At 42.5% G+C, this 21,814-nt stretch overlaps 1 protein-coding gene across 1 annotated transcript in view; it reads right to left on the bottom strand.

The window, feature by feature from the left end:
- Positions 1 to 21,814, bottom strand: part of LOC146834707 (uncharacterized) — a 293,340-nt gene that overhangs the window by 120,696 nt on the left and 150,830 nt on the right. The window contains exons 29-34 of the mRNA XM_085602223.1: positions 17,578 to 17,835; positions 13,711 to 13,971; positions 12,073 to 12,333; positions 7,460 to 7,720; positions 6,524 to 6,784; positions 2,693 to 2,950 (exon numbers count right to left, since the gene is read on the bottom strand). Coding sequence (XP_085458349.1) covers positions 2,693 to 2,950; positions 6,524 to 6,784; positions 7,460 to 7,720; positions 12,073 to 12,333; positions 13,711 to 13,971; positions 17,578 to 17,835 — 1,560 coding nt within the window. The remainder of the gene's footprint in view (positions 1 to 2,692; positions 2,951 to 6,523; positions 6,785 to 7,459; positions 7,721 to 12,072; positions 12,334 to 13,710; positions 13,972 to 17,577; positions 17,836 to 21,814) is intronic.

The following is a 21,814-nucleotide window of genomic DNA, read 5'->3' as shown; positions in this document are numbered from 1 at the left end:
GTCCCCTGTAACTTGTGAGGCCTTTTAGAGGGTGTCCCTATTAGTATTTCCACCTGGCAGTCTGTACATATTTGCAATTTTGTGAGTAATATTTAGTTTTGTGTGTATTAAAATACTTTTCTTGTTAAAGAAAAGACACTGACTGTACATTGATTTATTGATTGTTATTCGTTGCATTGCTGACGGGCTCACAGCACCTCCCTGAGTAAGACTTGGACAGCTCTGCCTCACTACGGCTGCTTGATCCCCAGTTGGAAGGTCTGCTGTACAGGTGGCCTAGGACACCAGCAGTGAAAAACCCCAGTTGTCACAATTGAGGCCCAGTAACTCTGATACGTCTGGGACCCTCTGACACGGATTTCTCACATCTATGAACTCTGAATAAAACGTTTATCTATCTGGTAACTTGTGAGTTGTAAGCCCGCCTATCTATGAACTTTAATTAGAATGTCCATCTTTTTATTTAAAGCCCACACATGGGAAACGTGACCATATTAGGTTAAGCAAACCTCTTTGTTCTCTCTCCGGGTAAAATGCCCTATTTTCGGGAACCAGAGTGTGCCCCAATGTCCTAAGTAAGAACCCTGAAATCTCAAAATAGGGAATTTACCTGCACAGAGGTTTGCTCAGCCTCATGTAGTCATGTTTGCCATATGCGTTTTATGATATTCATTTGGGAGGATGCAAACGTAGATGCCTACTTTCTCCTCTCATTCCCCGATTGCCTCAAGAGTGGGGTTCATATGTGCAGACATTTTTGATTTACTCATAGAAGTAAGCCCAACTTTATGCAAATATGAGTAATAATCTCTGAGCTTTAAGTAGAATTTCCATCACCTTCCATACTCGGAGTAATATGCACAGCTATCTTTCAATTTTGAGTATCAAGACCTTCTCTCAATCCATGATCTGTAAGCGGTACACCCTTCTAATAACTTTAAGCAGAAGGGCTATCAATAAAGTCTCTGAGTAGTAGACCGATCTACCTATGAACCCTGAGTAGTAAGTTAATCTTTCCTTGAACATCTTGTAGATGGTTCATCTACCAGTAAGGAGGGAACCCATGTTTAGGTCTCGCTGAGTAAGCGCGCATGCGCTGCTCGGAGAGACTTTAGTAAGGGCTTTAAAAAATGCTACCGCCGGCTATAGCTTGCAGTGCATGTGCGCGGGCACGTGCTTCAGCAGAGGCGCCATATGGCGTGATTACTGCTGCACGCGCACCACTCGCGCACATGCACTGCAAGCTGTGGCCGGTGGTAGCATTTTTAGCTTGCTAATCGCGGCACCGGTGCTTTACTTTTAACATTAAAAGTAAAGCGCCGGTGCCGCGATTATAGCAAAAGTAAAGAAATAGAAACAAACATCTATTTCTTTACTTTTGCTATAATTGCGGCACCCGTGCTTTACTATTATTGTTAAAAGTAAAGCGCCGGTGCCGCGATTAGAAAGAAAACAAGCATTTGCATAGCCAATAGGTCTCGCTTTTGGGACCTTATAAGTGTTTAGCCATGCAACAGTTGCATAACTAAATACTTATAAGGTCCCAAAAGTGAGACGTATTGGCTATGCCAATGCTTGTTGAATGCATGGTTAGTACTAAGCAAATTAATCTATGAACTCATAGGCCCCCATTATGAGTGGCCCAGTGTTTGGTGCAATGTTTATTGCACCTGATAAAATCCAGACTCCTCAAGAGTTGGAATTTGTCATTTGGGTGAATTAACATGCATTGTTTCCCTGATACATTTTGGCAGACCTGACCTACTAAAATTTACATGGGGAAAATAGCTGGAGTGTGGAGTTAGCAACAAAACGTACAATTCTAGTCAGTGCAGTAACAGGAGTTACCGTACATATCAGAACTATACAAGCCGCTCGTAATGAGGCCAAAGTAGTGAGCCATCATTCGAAGAACTCAAAGTATTAAGTCCATCTGTTTATGAACTCTTAGTAGAAAGATTATCTATGGCCTCTAAGTAGTAACCCTGCCCATTTAGCAACTCTAAGTAGTCAGTACACCTGTCTATGAACCCTGGGTAGGATATTCAAATAACTAAAATTATCATTAACTAGACTCATGGCTGTGACAAAGTCTATTATTTTCATGTGCAGTATTTATGAGTGGGGTAGATGGGTGGCCATATCCAGCCAAGAAACATATTTGTGGGCTCTTGTGCGACAAGAAGCATAAACTGTAGCACCACAGAAAACATATTTTCAATGCATCATAGTGTATTGACAGCCCTTAGGTCTATATACTTCAAAGATAATGGGAATCTTTCTGTGTGAAGCCTTTCCATCTCTTAACCATCTTAATAAATTGAGCAGTGACATGCAGCATGGGATAAAGATACAGGGATGTGCCTCACGCTGAGTTAAATCACTTGTGGGGTGGAAATGTTTGAAAAACTCTCACACAGCACAGATTTTCTAATGTATGAAATAATATTTGCATGCAAAATATAAAACAGATATTACTTTTATAGTGAACCAGGTCATGACTAACACATTTTACCGGCACGTTTTACAAGCAGCACACATTATATGTTTTTTATACATTTCCTTGAAGAACATGAATCCATGTTGCCTGGATGTCAGAATACTGTTAGGGATATAGTCTGCCTTTCTGATTTTACTCGTCTTACCTTGTACTTAGTATTTTACAAGCGTAGTGGCCCTAAGTTAGACTTGCCTGTCCTAACAGAAACAGCATTGCTGGCTGGACTACTGCAGCGCCCTCCTTGCGCGATCACCGTGACGTTGTAGGTGGTCTCACAGTCCAGGTACGGGATATCACAGGTGGTAGTTGAGGTGTTACAAGATTTTTGTGAGCCCATGTCCCCCTCTGCAGTCATCATGTATGACACGGCTCCATCGCTGGCTAGCCAGGTGACAGACAAGGAGTTTGTCAAATCCAGGGTGGGGATAACACTGTCCGGAAGACAAGGTGCTGTAGGTGAAACCGGAGGAAAACTGGTGATTACATATTCTGAAATGCTCAATTGATTCATAATGTGACTTTTGAATGAATGTCTAATCATATAATCAGGGATAGTTTGAGGCGCATAGAGACATTTCAAAATTGCAACTCTTCCATAACAGTAAACTCCAGCATTATTAACATCCTACCTATGAAAGGCCTGCATGTACCAGAACTTCACAAAGCAGGTAGTAAATTAGACAACCTGTCCATTTACCTGCAGCCTGCTGACTTAAGGATTGATGACAGAGATGCACAGGTATTGGCAACCGTGATGGCTGTTGTTTGAATGGATAAATAAATAAACAAGGAACTTTGCCAGTGTAGATGCCTTTTGTGTTGATACTTTTGCCTTGACTTATTTTCTGTAGCTTGGGAATGACCTGTAGCCGAAGCTTTCCTTGCATCTGACTAGGGTTTTTTTAAATAATTGTATGAATTTTGTAATTATTCTGTGGCTTTTATGACCAGTTGATGGTCGAATATGGATCTTTTGACTTGACTTGACTAGGAGGGTCTAGCTAAAGCTTTGATACTAGGACAAGCCTCCTGCTTTGAGCAGCTCACCGTCATCTTGCAGGATCCACCCTGGTTATTTATGACCATCAATGCCATGTTCAAATTGGCAGTGAAGTCATTTAGAGCTTTGCAGGGTCTTACTACCTCCTGGCTTCACACAGAGAGTCTAGCCTGTTCCTTCCATTCTCACTGAAAGACTTCTCTTATGAACTTGTACTCACCTTCCTGATTGTTTTCATACTCCGGTTTCACTTATTCTATTCTGTATGTGTATGAATCTTCACTGATTTTTTTTTTTACTTATAAAAAATGTGATTGCTTGAACATCCTAAAGTCACTTTCTGACTTTGGACAAGATGGCGAGTTATTACAGTAGGTTCTGTGGTATGTTTAACAAAGGCTATTAATTAGAAGCATGTTCTAGAAATGTGGTTCTTGAACAGGGAAGCGGCAGTCGCCTTTGAAATTGCAATATATTTGGGGATGGGGGGGCAGTTATTAGTTGGAGGACTGGAGGAAATGTCCTAGGGTATAATGCTTATTTGTTGCTGAGATCTTTGGGCAATGTTTATGAGAGTGTCTGATTTGAAGGTCAGTCAGACCCTCACATTGAGCCACTGAAGGTTTCGCAGGACGGGATCATTGTATCTCATTGGTTATTTGTAGTTTTACTGCGCCCGCAGTATTCTGGGAAGCTTGGGAAGTTAATGTAAGGCAGGCAGAGGTTACAGACATTCAACTACAACTGAGGTGTCTTGTGGAGAGGTGATCAGCTGTCAGATGAGACAACGTAATCCTTCCAAGATGCCAAGCTTCATATCTAAGTCAGGAGTAAAACACTCCCTGACCTCAGATGTTTCAATTGAAACCTGGGAAGATTCACATTCGGCCAATGGAGCGAGCTGGTGAGTGGGTGAGTGTGGCAAATGGGTATGAAGAACACATGTCTGGCCATGCATGCTTTTGTAGACGTCAGGTGCTCTTGCTATAGTCTGTTGGTGATGCACAGGCTGAGCTTGGTGCCAGCTGCCTTGCACTGGTTGGTGAGTGTGTGCTTCTTGATGATCTTCAGGTGGGGCAGGAGGCAGATATTGACCAGTAACAAGGGCTGTGCTATCCCTGAAGAATGTACAAACCGATTGAGGGTGGCACAATAAGAACCGTCTCACTTTTGAATACTTTTCTAGAAAGAAGGTGAACCATGGAATGGAGAAATCTGTAACTCAAGCAATTTCATATGACAGATATTTATTCCTGACAGGGCACCGTCAAAGGAATCCCTCAGCACAGTGGCAAAAGGGAGGCTTGCATAGTACGAGTTATGTATAGCATAAGTTGTGACCTCATCTTAAATATATCTTAAACTTTTGATAAGGGGAATGGACAATTTGGTAGGTAAACAGTTCCTCTCTGTGAAATTAGTCTGACAACAAATTCATAATTTGTGTCATGTAAATTGTGATAACCTATGCTATTTCAGAATTTTCCTTCGTTCAATCAAATCAATTGTTTGTGACGTCAGCACAGGCACAAGCAAAGATGGCTGAAGTTTTTACCCAAAAGTAAGTAGCTGACATCAAACTATGTTCATTTTAATAGTAGGAAAATGAAGTTATTCAATGCCCCACTCCTTCAGTGTTAAAAACCTACCCTAAGATGCAAGTTGAATAAGAGTCTGGTTTTCCAATTTGACCACGTTCTTTGTGTGTTAAGTGCATTAGTTAACAGCAACTTTCCAGTAACATGGTGATTTTTTTCTATCACTTTAATAACGGATGTAAAGTTCTGAATGCAAACATTCCAACAAGGTTGTGTGAAGTTGTGTAGGATCATGAATACATGGTACTGTATACTGTGCCTTTTCAAATGGCTAGCACTATCACATTGTGGTAGAAAACCAAAGCGATGAAAGACTTGTTTGATGTAAAACTGGTGATTTTCATCAAAATAATTTATATATTAATTAATAATCTATAAAACAACGGTCCAGAAATATGAATCAAGTAGTCTCTCTCTTATGTCTACTGTGACCCATGCAGGAAGTGACAGCAGATAATTACACCAGACTAGGGGCAGAAAGACAGCACAGAAGGAAACAAGTAAAGAGAATTTGTGGTTGTATGCAGTGCTTAACTTGTAGAAAAAACTAACCATCACACTCCTACAAGTGAGACAATTCAGATTATTCCAGGTCCCCAAAACTATAAGAATGACTTGGAGGCAGGCATTAGTCATTTTGAATGTATATGGAAGTAATAATTACTGTTGTTGTGGTCATCTCTAAATTAGCCAGACACCGCCACCTTGTGGCAGACTGTCAGAAGCCCTGGTGTTGACAATTAAGTGCCGATGCCGAGCACCTGAAACCACCAGCTCAAATTAAGCACTGGTGGGATGGCAAGGAAAGAGGAAAAAATATGTGGAAAGAATAATGGAGAGGGAATAGCAGAGGAGGGCGGAAAGCATCAAAGAAAAAAGAGTGAGATAAATGAATGGTGAAATAGCGGGAAGGGTGTTGAGGCGACTTGCAAAGAAAGGCAATGAAAAGTTGTGGGGGCCAAGAGACAAAGCATGAGTGGTAGTGTAGTGTAACACCCCAGAATAGGCATAAATAATACATGTGATATTTACCATAAGGGACTGAATTATACTTTTCACTATGAAAGGTATTCAGCTATTTGGATTCCACAGCCAGGGGAATGACATTCAGTTTTGAATAATTTGTTGAAATTCCTTTTTAGGAAAAAGTTGCTCCAGGAAAGGCTTCCACCTGTCTTTTTTCATCTAGATCACATGCTTCCCCGATGTACTCCGCCTTCTTTTAAATTCTTATATCCAAACTCTGATGCACCACAGTTGTGTCCATTACACTTTGCATGTACAAGTGTGATCTGATGGAAAAGGTCTCATTAATGGACCTTGTGAAGAGCACTTTAGATGTTAAACCCAAGCTTAAGGGCCACTTTACAACAGCCACATTGGACCCCAAACTGCACTTGATGCACAGCGACGCTCCCACTATACCTGTCTCCGCTGCTCCTGTTTCACTGGGTACAGCTTGACAGCCACTGTGCCCTGCTGTTACAGACACAGCATAGACCTTTCCACACAAGAGGCCAGCAATCACGCAGGCGGCGTCTGTCGCATTACAGGAAGCGGTGTGTCCATCCCGCTCTCGCGCCACCACTGAGTAAAACTCGGCTCCTTCTGTGAGGCTCCACTGCACAGATGCCAGGTTGGTGTCACAATCCACATACGAGGTAGGGGCTGGAGGAATGCAGGGTGCTGAAAAATATTAAGATGCTAGGTTATTTCAGTTTCTAGGCAATTGCTAAGCAATTACAGTTTCTTCTTGGGATGTGTCAGCTGCTCCATCACTTACAATACTTTTCTTGAGTTTTCAAAACGATCAAATTATAGGGAAATTGTTCCATTGAAATAAAAATGTAACATTTTCAGTGGCTCAAGAATAGGAGCACGTAGGAGGACGGTAGACTCTGTGAAACTGGGAAGCAACAACTCATAGGAATGATGTAATATATGTTACAGGGAAAATAGTTGATTTTGAGTTTCATGAAAGAGGACACCACCAACACAGTGAAATGAGAATACAATGGAGTCAACAATGCAGCTATTACAGTGCACTGAGAAAACAGTGAAGTGAAGCTGAATAACTCAACCCAATGAGTCTGGCCTCTGTTCAAGGGCAGCGTGTCAGAGCCACAGAAGGTGGGACATGCTCTTGCTTTCAACTGCACAACTTCACCAAGCTTCTTTAATTACTCTGGCCCGTTAAACTACTTGCCGGCCTCTGCTTACACCAGGTACTCATTGTAAGCAGGGCATGGCTCCTGTGGCATTAAGAATTACAGAAGGCAACACAATTGAAAGTAAAATTACAAATGAAACAGGTGACATAGAGAGAACCATGCCTGAAGGTGATAAGTTCTACAGTCCTACCTGTTTGAATCTCGGTCGGGAGACTGACGGGGCTGGTGGAGACGTCATTGGCTGCGATAACGACGGCAGTGTATATCTGACCACACTGCAAGTTTGCGATGGAGCAGCTCATATCCACTGTAGAGCAGGAGAGCGAAGTTCCATTGGGTGCAGTCACAGTAGCCGTGTAATTTAGAGCGCCAGCCGCATTACTCCAGGATAGCGTGGCCTGGTTTGTTTCACAATCAATACTTCCGGTGAAGTTGCTGGGGATGCAGGGAGCTACAAGGGAAATAAACATAGACATAAACTATTGTTTCTTAAGCGTACCATTAACCAACAAAAGAACGTCACCATAGAATCCACTCTGCATGGTATGGAGTCTTGTATTTAATTTGTAAATGTTTTTCAGTTGCTTTTGACTGTCATAAGGTTATTTATAAATGCAATGATTACAGCTATTGTAATCTTTCTGATTTTCTGATTTGATGGCAGATTAGATGTTTTTAATTAGATGGATAGTATTAGTTTGAAAGTACTCTGTTCACCAACCCCTTTGTCCGCTTAGCTTATGTAGAGATGGGAAGAACTTAACGTTAACAGGGGCTCTGTTGCTTCTCTTAATGGAAAGCTTCCCCGGATGGATCGAATGTGTAGGTGCCTTCTGAGGAAGGCCATTACACCATCAGCGCTACATACGGTGGATTGTATGATGTCTTCTTTTCTGTCCATCATTGCCAGGATAAAACTGGTGGTGAGGGACAGAAAACCCCCCAATAAATAACAGCACACCTTGTGTGGCAACACCCACGGCGTGGGGGTCATACGTTTTTTGTTTTTGAATTACAAACGCCCAGTAAGGGAAGTTTTTTTTTTAGGAAAAACTTTTTTTTTTAAAGTGTGGTGGCCGGCCATCATAACCAGTGATGGTCATCTTCCACAATTTTGCACCTTGAAGGAACTGCTGTGGTGGCGGGTTCAACGTACAGTGTTGACCTCTGGCTGGTGGACAAAAGTGAATCAAGGTGGCAAAGTTATTGTACTCCACCACCCTGACAGACAGAGTACTGCCTACTAAAGTCTAAATGAGGTCCTAAGTTCTGCCACTTTATCACAGCCTGGCAATCATGTTGCTTCTCTAGAAAAGAACAACAATTCTTGAAAAAACATAACCCCTTTCTTCCAAAATGGCTTCTTGCCATAGCATTTTTACAAAAGAGCAAAGAAGAAGGACGGTATTCCAAATCAGATGCTCATAGCCAGAAAAAAATGCAAACATGTAAATCATGTCAATCTGGGGCTTTGACCAAGGTAAAATACCTGAAAAAAGCTTGAACAAAAGCTTGATCAACGAAAGATTAGAGTAAGTCTTTTCTTTTCCTCTAAAAATGCCCTCCCTCAATGGGAGCAGAATGAAGAAGGAACAACTCTTGTGTGTCTCAAATATAGACAATTTGTTTTGATGGTTTGCTTTTTTGTAGAGTTCACTTCTAAAGCCAAAAACATAGGGAACAAAAGTCTAGCAGAACCTAACGGCAACTGTCACTCAAAAATGTGACTCCTCATATTTCCCTACACAATCAACTCCACCTCATCTCTCGTAAGATGTTTCAACAGAGCCGTGCATTGGCTGGAACTTTGATATCCAACTATAAGACCAGCCATACTGGTACCTACTTCAGTCAACGGAGAACTGGATTTATTGTACTATAATTACCTCTAAATGAATCCTCATATTGATTCAACACTAGAATCTGGTAATGAGTACCATATTATTCTTTTTATGTTTGGACTGCTCTGATCTTCATTTTTAGGTCTTGCTTGTCAGTGCAGCTGTCTCACACCTATTGTTATCAATTCTATACATGGAGTGGGTTTTGACTTCACTCAGAGGGGAATCACTCTTTCACCTCATTGGTGAAACCTTATTGGTTGTTTGATTTATCATTCTGCTTCTTTCCACAGTGTAGGAGGGACTATTTTACTTAGCCACAGCACACTGAATCATCTCACATTAAATTCTTTATCTCATACAAGCGTTGTAAATCCGGTATTTGTTAATTAAGCACAAACTAATCATCCCTATGGGTCTCAAGGCGCTGGGGGCCATCGGGGAGATTAAGTGAGCTATTTCCCAGAGTCACATGGTGCTGAGCAGAGCTACCGCCGACGCCAATGATCGAACTGTGAGCCCGTGCTCCGGAGTCAGCTCTCTGGCCGCTGTGCCACACCTCTCCCTCTTTTCCCTTGTATAGAGAAAGCAATATTTTTGTTCTTTGGTCTTTTTGAATGTTTGGCCCAGAATCATGTGTGAGTCACACATACATTTACACAGACATACACAAGTGCAATCCAGCTTCCTTTAAACAAAACAAAAGTGGAAAGGTCAATGCATCTGATTTTAATGTGGTAAAGCATGGATAAATGTGGTTTGCATACATTAGGTCATTAAAGTCAGACCTATCGGCATTGCAAATGTTGGTTGCTCTTTTTGTGTAACTCAATTACTTGTCGTTAGTATGCAACTGTTCGTTTCTGAAGGGTGCTGAAAACTATTGAAGTAAGGTGCAGTGCCATAATAAAGCCTTTTAAAAGAAACCAACAGAAAGCCTGTATGGACATCATGAACTCCACTGAAATGCGTTATTTTAATTCACAGAATTATTTGCTCTTTTTCCCTTCAAGAAGAGTGACCTAGTGATGTGTAAATGATTTGCTGTGGGTGTTTATTTGGCCGGCCCGTCGAACTTTGAAATCAGAGAACAGCCAACATACCCCTGGCAGCACCAAAATCAGGTTAGTCTCCTTCTATTGATCTCAAAACTAAATACAATTTCAAATGCCACAAGACAGACATTTATTTGCTTTCTAGATTCTTGCTTTCCAGTTTCTTTATGCTTGTAGCCCCACTTTGTTGACCATATAGTTAATTAGGAATATTGACCCTTGGTTTTCATGGCTTGTAGGTTAGTCTGACATTTGCTGAACTGAAATGAGATCAAGATGGTCACATTCAACATGCAAAGTCAGAGGTTGTTTGTGATGACTGCTAGAACAGTTGGCAAGGAGTCTTGGTATTTTGTTGCACCAATGCTTAATTTGTAAAACAATAAGTGCAGGTGCCCTCTTCAGGAGGCCACCACAGTTTGCACCACACATTGCCACTGTACTTACACAACTACTAACCATCACACAGCTACAAGTGTGACAATTCACACTACTTGAGGTGGCCAAAACTGTTTTTTTGCACATCTTTAAATTACAGAAACAGCGCCACCATGTGACAGCTGCCATTAAATGCCGGTGCCGACCACTGGAAATCACCTGCTCAAATTAAGCACTGAATGCACACTATCCAATAAGTGGTTTCAGCAATCATGGACAAATTTGGATTATAAAGTGGGTAGGGGAGTATGTTGCAGGGTTTGTTTTGGGACTGCTCTGTGCCGTCACTATTTTTAGAAAGAACAAAGAGCCCTAATTTAGATATGCTTGCTGTCTGCATATATATACTCAAGGGTGTACATAGTCAAACAAACACAAGTTTTATGTTATCTGTCCCTTTACTTCTAACTTGTAGCCTACCATGCAAGCCCTCTTCCTCTTTCATCTGAATGGGGACAGTGCCTTGTCCACAGTCCAACCAGTCATGGAACTCTGCCCTCAAAGCTATCCTCCATGAAGGTGAGCATTGCAGAACTATGACCAGTGTCCACTGGCTCTCCAACCAAGTGGAAATCACATTTACAACGCTGCATCAGGCACAAAGCAGTAGAACACCACTTATCCACAGAGCAACTCCATACCTTCCAACTCACTCGGTGCCACCGTGTGACACACAGTATCAGCTCTCATCACACAGTCTCTCGGTAAGGAGCCGATATCACACACTGGTAGGGAAAGCGAGCCGAAACCCACTGTATATAGTGGTTTTCCAGCTCGTTTTCTGAGGCTTTGAACTGCCAATGTCCATTAAGAGTTGTGAAAACACCCCAGGACATTGGCACAAGCCTCAGCAAACTATTTTTATTTTTTGGGAGGAGGAGGCTTAGGGGCGGGATGGGTTTCAAAAGTTCCTCGCAGGTACTTCTCGGCACGAGGCCCCATCCCCTTTAAGGCCCGCCCTTTCCTCACACAGTGAGATTGTTCTTCAAGTTGGCAGGTATGTAACTCATTGTTGCTGATGGATACCAGAACACCTGAGGTCATCCCTAAGCCAGAGAGGAAATACAGGAGTGTAAGAAAGACTTAGAAGCAAGCCTGTATGCATGCCTGGGACTGCAGAAGGATATCTCCTTCAATATAAGATGTCTCCAAGCCTCCTTCAATTTGAAAAGGAACTCAACTTTCACTCATTCAGAAAAAACGAATCCAAAAATATGCAAATGAACATATATGTCTGAACTTGACCTACAGGCCCCTTACCAGATTCATGGAACCTATGCAAGTGAGTGGTGCACCATCAGTATATGAATAATGTATGGAAGTCCATCTTAGATACTCAAATAGAAATATGTACCTGGAATCTTGTTGGTGGGTCTATTTTCTAGTGCGCTAAAGTGGCTAAAGACTAAACTGAGATAACACAACTGTAATCCGTGCAGTGCTGCTTAAGTGGTCATGCTGACCCTTACCAGTATGAAACTGAGCGGCGCCATTTGCAGTGCTGGTGCAATCTCCGCTGTGGGCTGTCACAGTCACCTCATATGTCTGGCCGCATTCCAGGTCACTGACGTCACAGGATGTGCCCGAAGTGTTGCAGGAACGGAACTCTCCGGCAGGACCGGACACTGATGACGTGTAGGACACGACATCGGGAGCAGCAGCCCAAGACAGTGTGGCAGAGTTGGAGGCCCAGTCGAACTGAGCTTCCACACTTGTGGGTACACAGGGAACTAAACAAAGAAGCACATATGACGTCATTACTCTTCCAATGAAGACACAAATCATAGGACAGAAATGCCATTCAATGGTAATGAATCTATAGACATTCGCTAGTTTTGTTTTTATATAAAAATACAATTATAGTACTCCTGAAAGAATGTTGTGCATTGCCCCAGGATTTTGCACGTGACTACTTTAGTATTTTTATTTATTTACATTTTTATATAGTGCAGCATAACCAAAGAAATGTCAGCACACTTTGTAGAAAGCCAAACATTTGAGAAAGATCTCTCTTGCACTGAACACGTCCAACAAGTAGCCAAAAACATGTACAAGGTGCCTAACAGGTAGGCAAACAATGAATGAGGTGACCAACAGGTAGCCAAACAATAACGAGGTAGACAACAGGTAGCCAAACAATGAACAAAATGCCTAACAGGTAGCCAAACAATGGATAAGGTGCCCAACAGGTAGCCAAACATTGAACAAGGTTTCTAACCTTTAGCCAAACAATGAACAAGGTGTCCAACAGGTGGACAAACAATGGACGATGTGACAAACTGGTGGCCAAACAATTGACAAGGTGCCCAACAGATAGCCAAACAATGAACACGGGGGTCAAAAGGTAGTCAAACAATTAACAAGGTGCCTAACCAGTAGTCAAACAAATGAACAAGGTGCCTAACAGGTAGCCAAACAAAGAACAATGTCCCCAACAAGTAGCCAAACAATGGACAAGGTGCCCAAGAGGTAGCCAAACAATGAACAAGGTGCCCAACAAGTAGCGAAACAATGAACCTGGTGACCAACAAGTAGACACACTGTTTAGCTATATCTCTCATACAGTGAACACCATGCTAATAAGAGGAGACAAAGGAAACCCTGAAATAAATCATTCATAATGAATTCTTCTGATGAACCTGAGAAGCAAACTTTGAGAACAGAATGGGGCCACGAGGAAGGGGATGGAGCCTGGAGAGACTCAGAGTTCCAAGAACCAGGGAGAAGTGTTTGAGAGGAGATGGGAGCAAAGGTATCGAGGAGAGTGTTAGTGAGGGAAGATTGGAGAAGGAGAGAGACAGGACTGTAAGGACCGAGGAACAGGTGTGCTGAACTGACAATAGCTGAAGACTTAAAGTACATACTTAAACAATATCAAATCATCCATCAGAGGTAAACAAGCCCAAAGGAGAGTCCTGATGGTTCCTAGTAGAAATTACCTCTTAAAGATCAGCAAAGCTGTGTGCCAGCCACTCACATATGAACCTCCAGCCTTGCTCCTGGGCCTGTCTGCCTCTGCAGATCATGCACATTGGGATCCACCCTTACATCAGCATCTGCACTTGGACACATTTAGACTCTGTTTATGGGATACCTCCTGGTCTTACCAGTTTGGAATGCCACCTCGCTGCTTGCAGGGCTGCTGCAGGCTGTGGTAGCCGCTTTGACAATGGCCGTGTAGTTCTGGCTGCAGGACAGGCCGTTGATGCTGCAGCTGTTGTTTGTGGTGGTGCATGAGTGCTGCACCCCATCAGGCGCGGTCACGTTTGCAGTGTAACTCTCAACCCCCGGTGCCACTGCCCAGGACAGTGTAGCGATATTATCTTCACAGTTCAGCTGAGTTTCTAGAGAAAGTGGACTGCAGGGAGCTGTGTAGAAAATAGCATTTAGAGTGTTAGTAACCACGTTTGTCCATCATGTCTGCTGCTCATAACTTCTGCTGGTGGAGTTCAAAAATGTTGAGTGATATTTCAGCATTTCCAGTTCCACCTGCAGGGCGTTTCAACATTGTAACTTGCTCAAATTGCACATTATTGTGATGCTCTAAAATCAGCCTCAGCAAACGAGTGCGTAGCATAAAAAGCTGTAAACCACCACAGAGTACATCATCCTGGCAAGCACTACTTCATAGTATCCTTTACGCTGTTCATGAGGTCTGAGAATAAGCACCGTTCAGGTCTGCTATTCACCACAAGATGAGATTCTGTGGAAGACTGAGATGAGGACCTGTGAAAAGATTGTTGCCACATTTCCAAGAGTACATTTTACCAGAGCCATATCTTAGTATTAGGGCTACATGTGACACTCACAGATGCCATTTGGTAGCTTTTGCTGGTGTCTCCAGAGGCGGCTATCTAGAACTTCAGCACCTTAGAAGGTGCCCTGAATGAAGCCCTTGTTGGGTCACTCTATCTAAAAACTCTAAGGGCCTCATTTATGAGGGTTTACCATAGGGTAGCGCCGCAGGCCTTCCTGCTGCGCTGCCCTATGGTAAGAGATAAGGGCAGGAACGCGCCATATCTATCAGATACGGCACATTCCTGTCCTTTTCCCCTGCGCCGGCGCACAATGGGCTGCCACATGCTAACTCAGGCACCTTGGCACCATAGTGCAAGGGGGCCTGCATCACGGGGAAGATTATTTTTGTGCAGGAAGGGAAACCTTCCTGCACAAAAATAATCAGAAAGCAGCACACAGAGAAAAAGGAAAAACAAGAAGAAATAAAGATATTTCTCCTCATTGTGCATCCCTTACGCGTAGGTTTTTGGTGCTGCCTCAGATTTACGATTTCTCATAAATCTGGGGCAGTGCCAAAAAAACGTGTTAAAGGGAACCATATTTATGAGGCAGCATTAAGCCAAAAAAGTGGCTTAGTGCTGCCTCGTAAATATCGAGCAGGCTTCTGCGCCACAGAACGTCACAAAAAGTGACGTTCCGGCAGCACAAGGAGCCTCATAAATAAGGCCCCAAGTCCAAACGACTAGAGTGATTTGTGCTTTGGGACGGTGGGCGGTGATAGTGTGAGTGTTGGGAGACAACCTCCTCCTCAATTAGTTAGTTAGAACAAAGTGGGCAGACCAGCACACAAAACATGACATTAATCTTTCCTCACAGAGAGGGAGGGGTCCAAGTTGGGCTAGAGGATTGATTGTGCCTACAGTACAAGAGCATATGACAAAAAGAAATGAGGCAGCATAGGGGGGACATTATAAATCGTTTGGCTCATAGTGAGGCTCAAGTGGGCAGGTACAGGGGCTGGACACCACATCTATGAGTGAATCCGACAAGCACTCCTAGGCCAGAGTCAAAATGACATGTTACCAATCTAGGCCACCAAGCCCCTCCCACCACTCAGTTGCATTAATAAGCATATCAGACAACAAAAATGCTCTCTCCAACAGTTGTCCCACAGTGGCTTATTATTCTAGGAAGCCCTTTTTTACGTTTCTCTTGATGTCATTTGCGGCATCTATTTACAGCTATTTGATAATGTAGTAATAAGGGGATAGAGTGGAGAGAGTGGAGTTCCCAGATTTATGATTGGTTGAGCACTTGACGTAAGAAGGCATCATGCTCTAGAGCTGAAGTTCAGCTGGTGCACTGTGAGAATATGGAAACCAATCTTAAGGGGTCGGTGTTAGAAAGGTCTAACTTCACAGAACTGCTTAATTTGTAAAAATGTAAGTGCAGGGGCCCTTCCCGGAAGGCCACTGCAGCCTGCACCACCCATACCCTGCCAGCGCTGCCAACACCTAAGCATTGCACTTCTACAAATGTGACAATTCAGACTAATTCAGGCCACACAAAACTACAATAATGTCATGAGAGTCTCGTAGTAATCATTTTCAATACATATTGATTTAATAAATATGATGGTTGTGCACATCTCAAAATTAAAAAAAGACAGTGCCACCATGTGGTGGACTGTTACTAGCCGGTGCTGACAATTAACTGCTGGTGCTGAGCACCGGAAACCACCGGCACAAATTAAGCACTGCGCATGTGACATATCTGCCTGACAGCTTGTGGGCATTTTGTTATGATTCCAATAAATGCTTGACAGTAACGAATTTCCCTCATGCCCCACTGCAAATATTTATTGCATGAGATTCGTTGTTTACAGGAAAATTCAAACGTGGGTTAACGATTAATGAATTTTAAACAGAGGGCGTAGCAAACAGTTTTTTTTGTCTAATTTTTACAAAATGCTAAACTGTTTTTTATTCCAATGAAAGCAACTAATGAAAATAATTGACCTGAACTTCTTCATTAAACTCACTTGTTTTATGTCCCACTCTTATGTCCATAAATACTTTTGATCATGGACATACCTGTCAAGTGGTCCATGCTGTGCTTTTCTACATTTGTTTAACAACAAAACATGCATTGGATGATTGTGGCCACGTTCTCCAGTCATACATAACAATATGATATAAAACATATGAAATAATGTAGTCTATAGTTCACGATAGCGTTTTAAATTCTTCGTTTCAGGAAGGGTAGCCGCCTGTTTTGCTTGAGGGTATTCAATCTCGATCACTGTAAAAAGATGTCATTGTGTTAGTGTGATCATGTTTTTCGATTGTGCCCAGGCCATTCTTGACACCTTGAAGCAGTTGTGTTTTTTTTTATCTAACCCTATGTCTTGCTTTTACTGCTATGGGTAAAAATATCTTCTATGCTGAAAGCCAAGACTGGCTGATGGTCTCACATATAGCATGGGACCATTTGATACCACACAGGTGTCTATGTATGCAGTGAGTGAAGGATGTCTCTATGCAGGTCCCTGTGCTTTACCTGTGGATATAGGTGCTTGTGAGCATGTGGCTTATGTATGTATGTGGCTTGTGTGTATTGGAAACTGTGCCTTGATGCAGGCTACTATCTTGTTTTGTCTTTTTATAAGCATTTATGACTGCATGCTATGTTGTGTGTTTTTATGAGCAGGCAGTAAACAAAATCAGAACCTATTGGCTTGTCAGCTTTGTTCAGTTTCCTAATGTGGAATACCATTGTAGTGCTCTCGTACTCCTGAGAGGTCAAAGTGTCAGTTCCCCTAAGGATCAATTCAAAGATATACTTGCAAACCATGATATACAATCTCATTTAACCTATCTGCCCTCCACTCATGGGCAATGCATGTTTATTGACAGGCTAATATTGGAGAGGATGAGTCAGAAAGAAGGGTATTATGTGAAGATTTCTACCTTTAAGTAAGAAACCCATAATCTCAAGAACATTGGCCATAATTGTTTTTTTGGGAGGGGGAATGGATTAAGTGTATCCGAAAATGTCTGCTGCATGGGGACGAGTGAGAAAAGGATTTGGTGACGGTGGTTTAATTCCTCTCATAGTAAAAGGAGTGATGTTGGTAAGCACAATAAAAAGTTTTAAAGGTTTCTTGGTACTGGGTCGAGGTACTCAGGTTATTGGTAATGGTTTTTTCATCATATAGGTCCAAAAGAAAACCTTACCTGTACGAAATTCAAAAGGAGCAAGAGGGCTGCTGCACACTTCGTTGGATCCCGAGACGGATGCGTTGTAGGTCTGTCCACATGGCAAGTCGCTGATCTGGCAGACAGCATTTGTTGTATTGCATGAGTAGAGTTCTCCATCAGTCGCTGTTGCCGTTGTCACATAACTCGTAGTTCCAGGTTGGGCTTCCAATGACAGCGCCAATATGTTGGTTTCGCAATCAAGGTTTACCGCTGCGATTGTCGGAATGCACGGAGCTAGCGGGTGAAATATTAACCTCTATTAAAATATACTCATGTCCATGGGGGAACACAGGAGGGCCAATACACAGAGGCATTCAGGGGAGAAGAAGTGGTACTTCTGTAGTACTACTTCTCCTACTCATGAATGCCTTTGAAAATTGACCTCCAAACCTCTAAAATTGAAATGTTTAGGGGATAATCACACACAATGAATACATAAAAAAGGTCTGTGCCCGCTTTTCACTTTTCCTAATAGGAAGATGGACAATTCAGCGTACGTGAAGTAGTATATTTATAGTACTATTTCACATAGTCGTAAATGCCTTTGTGAATTGGCCCCAAGAAATTTCTTGACAAAGCACAGTGATGAAAATTCGATTATTAGAAGATATCTTCAAAAAAGCTAAATTTGCAGAGCCTGTAAGGGGTGTAAGCATAAAAAACTAGCAGTATTCCTTAATTGCATAAATGAATTGAAATCACAAGCAATTTAGACAAAGCAATATCAAATATTAATTAAAGATTAATCTAGAAGGACATTATTTATAGTGGACTGCCACAAAAAGATGACAAAAATGTATTTCAGGGGACCTGTGAGATGGTCATATTGTATACAGAAATTAAAAACATATTATTTCCTCATTTCCCAGTAACATAAGGTGTTCGCCCACATTTCATATGCTGCCTTTGTCGCTATATGTCGTAGCAATTAATCATTCTAAGAAAATGCAGTAGCACATCACCAGAATTCACCAAACAAGTTAATCTTTTGATATTAAGACCAGGACATTGAGTTAGGGATGGGGCAGGATGCTATGGTGGGTCAGACAAGAATTTGAATTGAGGATGAAAGCTACTTGACAGAGCCTATTCATGGCTAAATGTGTCATGAAGTATTGCTAGAAAAACTTAGTCAGCCACAGAAAAGCTAAAACGTTTCAACTCACACGCTTGCGCGAGCACAGGCACGGACAGACACACACACTCTCTCTTTCGCTCTCTCCCTCTTTCTCTCTCTCTCTCTCTCCCCCTCCCTCTATCAACAATAGGAGCCCGCTTCCAATGCTGCCAAATGAGAGTTTTCCGAATACCAGCCTCGATTCTAGCTCATGTCTCTTTCTATCACCACCCTACACTTCTGCCTCCTACAGGTTCTTTTCTTCCATTTGTCTCTGTTTTAATTCCCTTCCTCTTTTTTTCGCCCTTTTTTGCCTGTCTTTTTCTCTGCTCTGGACCAAAGTCTGATGATGTAAAATAAGGCCTGATCCCCAAAAATGAGCCTGGGTACCAACCAACTGCAACCACTGGCATAAATTAAGTATCAGAGAGCATATCACATTGATCCATTTTTACCATTGTTGTCAACTCAAGGATTGAACTGTGACACCTACATGAGTACACGCTAATACATATCCTCTAGTTATTCCTGTTTGAAAGAGGTCTGGTTGATCTAGCACTATTCCTTCATTGCAGCAGCATAAATCCAGTTGGCTCAGAACCAGACAAAATTGATTATTTCTCTGACATGTAAGTGTTTTAACATGTTCCAGTAAATGTTGACACCATGGTGACTGCTCTGGGATCAGGATATAGCATGAGGTGGGAACTAGATTACAATTCCATCTCGTTTAGTTGTTGATTCCGACAACCGTTCTTGTCTTTGATCTGTATATCCACTTTGCGAAACAGATGTGGTGGCCACACGTATTTTGGAAGAAGTCATCAGGTGATGGGAAACCCATAAGGAACCACCACGATTCTGCCTCTGAGTTGTTGGTGAATCCTGAGGTTTCTTGAACTGAGCTGGTAAGTGGGGGACGGTGGGAGTATCACCGATTCTGATCAAATAGTAAGAGTGATGGTGAGCACTGAAGGAAGTCATTGCGAACAGTTGTGAGGACGTTGACTAGTTGTAACATTGCCGGCTGCTCAGTTTACTCTGTCTGATGTAGTGGTGCACATAGAAAGAAGATGTGAATTCTCAAGCTGCAAGATGCTCAGCTGCTAATGTTAAAGTTGAACCGCTAGATTACTTCTACTTATAGAGGAAACCCACTACACTATGTGTTAAGAAAGGATTATTTGTGGGTATGTTTTCTTTATTAAAATCACTATTCCATGCATAGCATAATTTAAAATCAATTCATGTCTTGCACATGCTTTGCTCTGACTTCATACTCTAATTTCCCATTTTTTTCAAAAGACTGCATAAGGGATGTTTTGTATTTTTTGCTCACTTGCAAAGTTTCTGTGGTACAGACTAGATTTCCACAGGTTTCAGCTTTATACATGTCACACAATTGAGTAATTACAGCTTCAATAATGTGCCCAGCATTTGTATTCGAGTTTGCATGCTGGAATGAATCAATTGCATTAAATGGCACAATTATGTGACTTTAGTGTGTTTAAGGGGCTATTTAAGGAATGGGTGCATCCAGTATTCAGGAAACGTTTCCTGGTGTCATCTCAGCGGAGGGTTTGGCCTCAGTGGAAAGTACTTCCATATGTCTGTTTTGGGGACCTGAGATCTGGCAGGAAAGCAGGTGAGTAGCATGGGTTCCTGCTCATTGAGGATGAGTAAACCAGGAATATGCTGGGTGTTTTGTTTTGGAAAGCAGCATAAACAGGGGTGAGTACCAACAGAAAACGAGGAAAGTTGTGCAGAGATCTCCATCCCGATGCTGAATGAGTGTGGGGTAAGCGTGAACTTTGGCCCCTACCATCTGGGTAGGCAATAAGATGGCTTATGGACCGTACAGGGCACTTAAAGCACAGAGAGAATGACGCTTTCCTGCTAATCATGTAGCTAGAAGAACAACGAAAATCAAGTACTATACAGAACCTCTTCTTTATTCACTTCACCTATGAGCAAGGTTTGTACATGTAAACGGACAGCAACTATCTAAAAAGTCAGGGTGGGACACAGTGTACTTGCTGCTGCGAGTGCATCCCAAGCCAGGCGATTTAGGTATGCTGGCATGCAGTTGGGTCTTTTGGTACAGCATCTGACAGTCTTGGAGCTGGACACCTGGGACGCCATCCTTTCTGGTCTGTTTTAGGACTTTACGGATTGCAGTTTTCCTTATTGGAGCTGGAGACCTCTTTAGAGACATTAGTCAGAAAGAAAAGGCTGTGAATAGTTGGTGCTGGCGATGGTGAGACAGGCTGTGTCCTAGCCTCCTGATAGGTGTGGGGACCTTGGGAGTAGGCAGGTAGTCACAAATGGATGAAGAAAGGATGCAGGTGAAATTCCTGCAGCAGGCAGTAATCTGAGGGTGAAGAACATGCAGCTGAACAGTAAAAAAGATTGCAACCCTCTATAAAATAGTCTGATGGAAAGCAGGTGTTCAGCAGCTTCTCTGTTCTGGGGACCACTTCCAGGAAGTACAACCTTTTACTCCTCTGGGCGAGAACTGTTAGGCATTCCTCTGGGCCTTCCCCGATAAAGAAATGGAAATCCAAAACTTGAAAGTTGTAACACTCTTATTAGTTGCACCTAATGGAGGCCAGTTTGCATTGCAGTAAAAACAGCAGCACCTACCGGTTGGGGTATACTGGCAAGGGTGCAGTTGCATTAGTACTACCACATTCCCAGAGAAGTCAAATCGTCACCACGTACTGTTTATACTTCTAGATAGGCGACACAAATTGGTCCTCCAGGGTGGGCTAGCACAACTTGCACAACTTCATCTACTTCTCTAGTCACAAGAATAGAGTGAGGTTCTGCGGATCCAGGGCTCTCTGTGCCCGCTTGTCCCTGAGGATTGCTGCCAGCTGCGGCAGTCAATCCCCACAGAATATAGCTTCCATGCCCAATGAGGCTGATGTCCACCTCAAGGAGCTCTTCCCTTGGGATGAGTGCAATAGATTATTCTGGTGATGTCAGGAGACCATCTGCCATCAGGGACCAATGAGGGCTTCAAGCACATATCACCCTTTCTCCTCCACTGGTCTACTTTAAAAATATGTCTTATTATAGGGTCTCTTCTAAGTA

This window comes from Triturus cristatus, chromosome 4_2 (assembly GCF_964204655.1).
Source record: "Triturus cristatus chromosome 4_2, aTriCri1.1, whole genome shotgun sequence".
NCBI classification, from domain to species: domain Eukaryota; kingdom Metazoa; phylum Chordata; class Amphibia; order Caudata; family Salamandridae; genus Triturus; species Triturus cristatus.
Note: the sequence above shows the minus strand (reverse complement) of the source record. Positions and strands in the feature narration are given on the sequence as shown.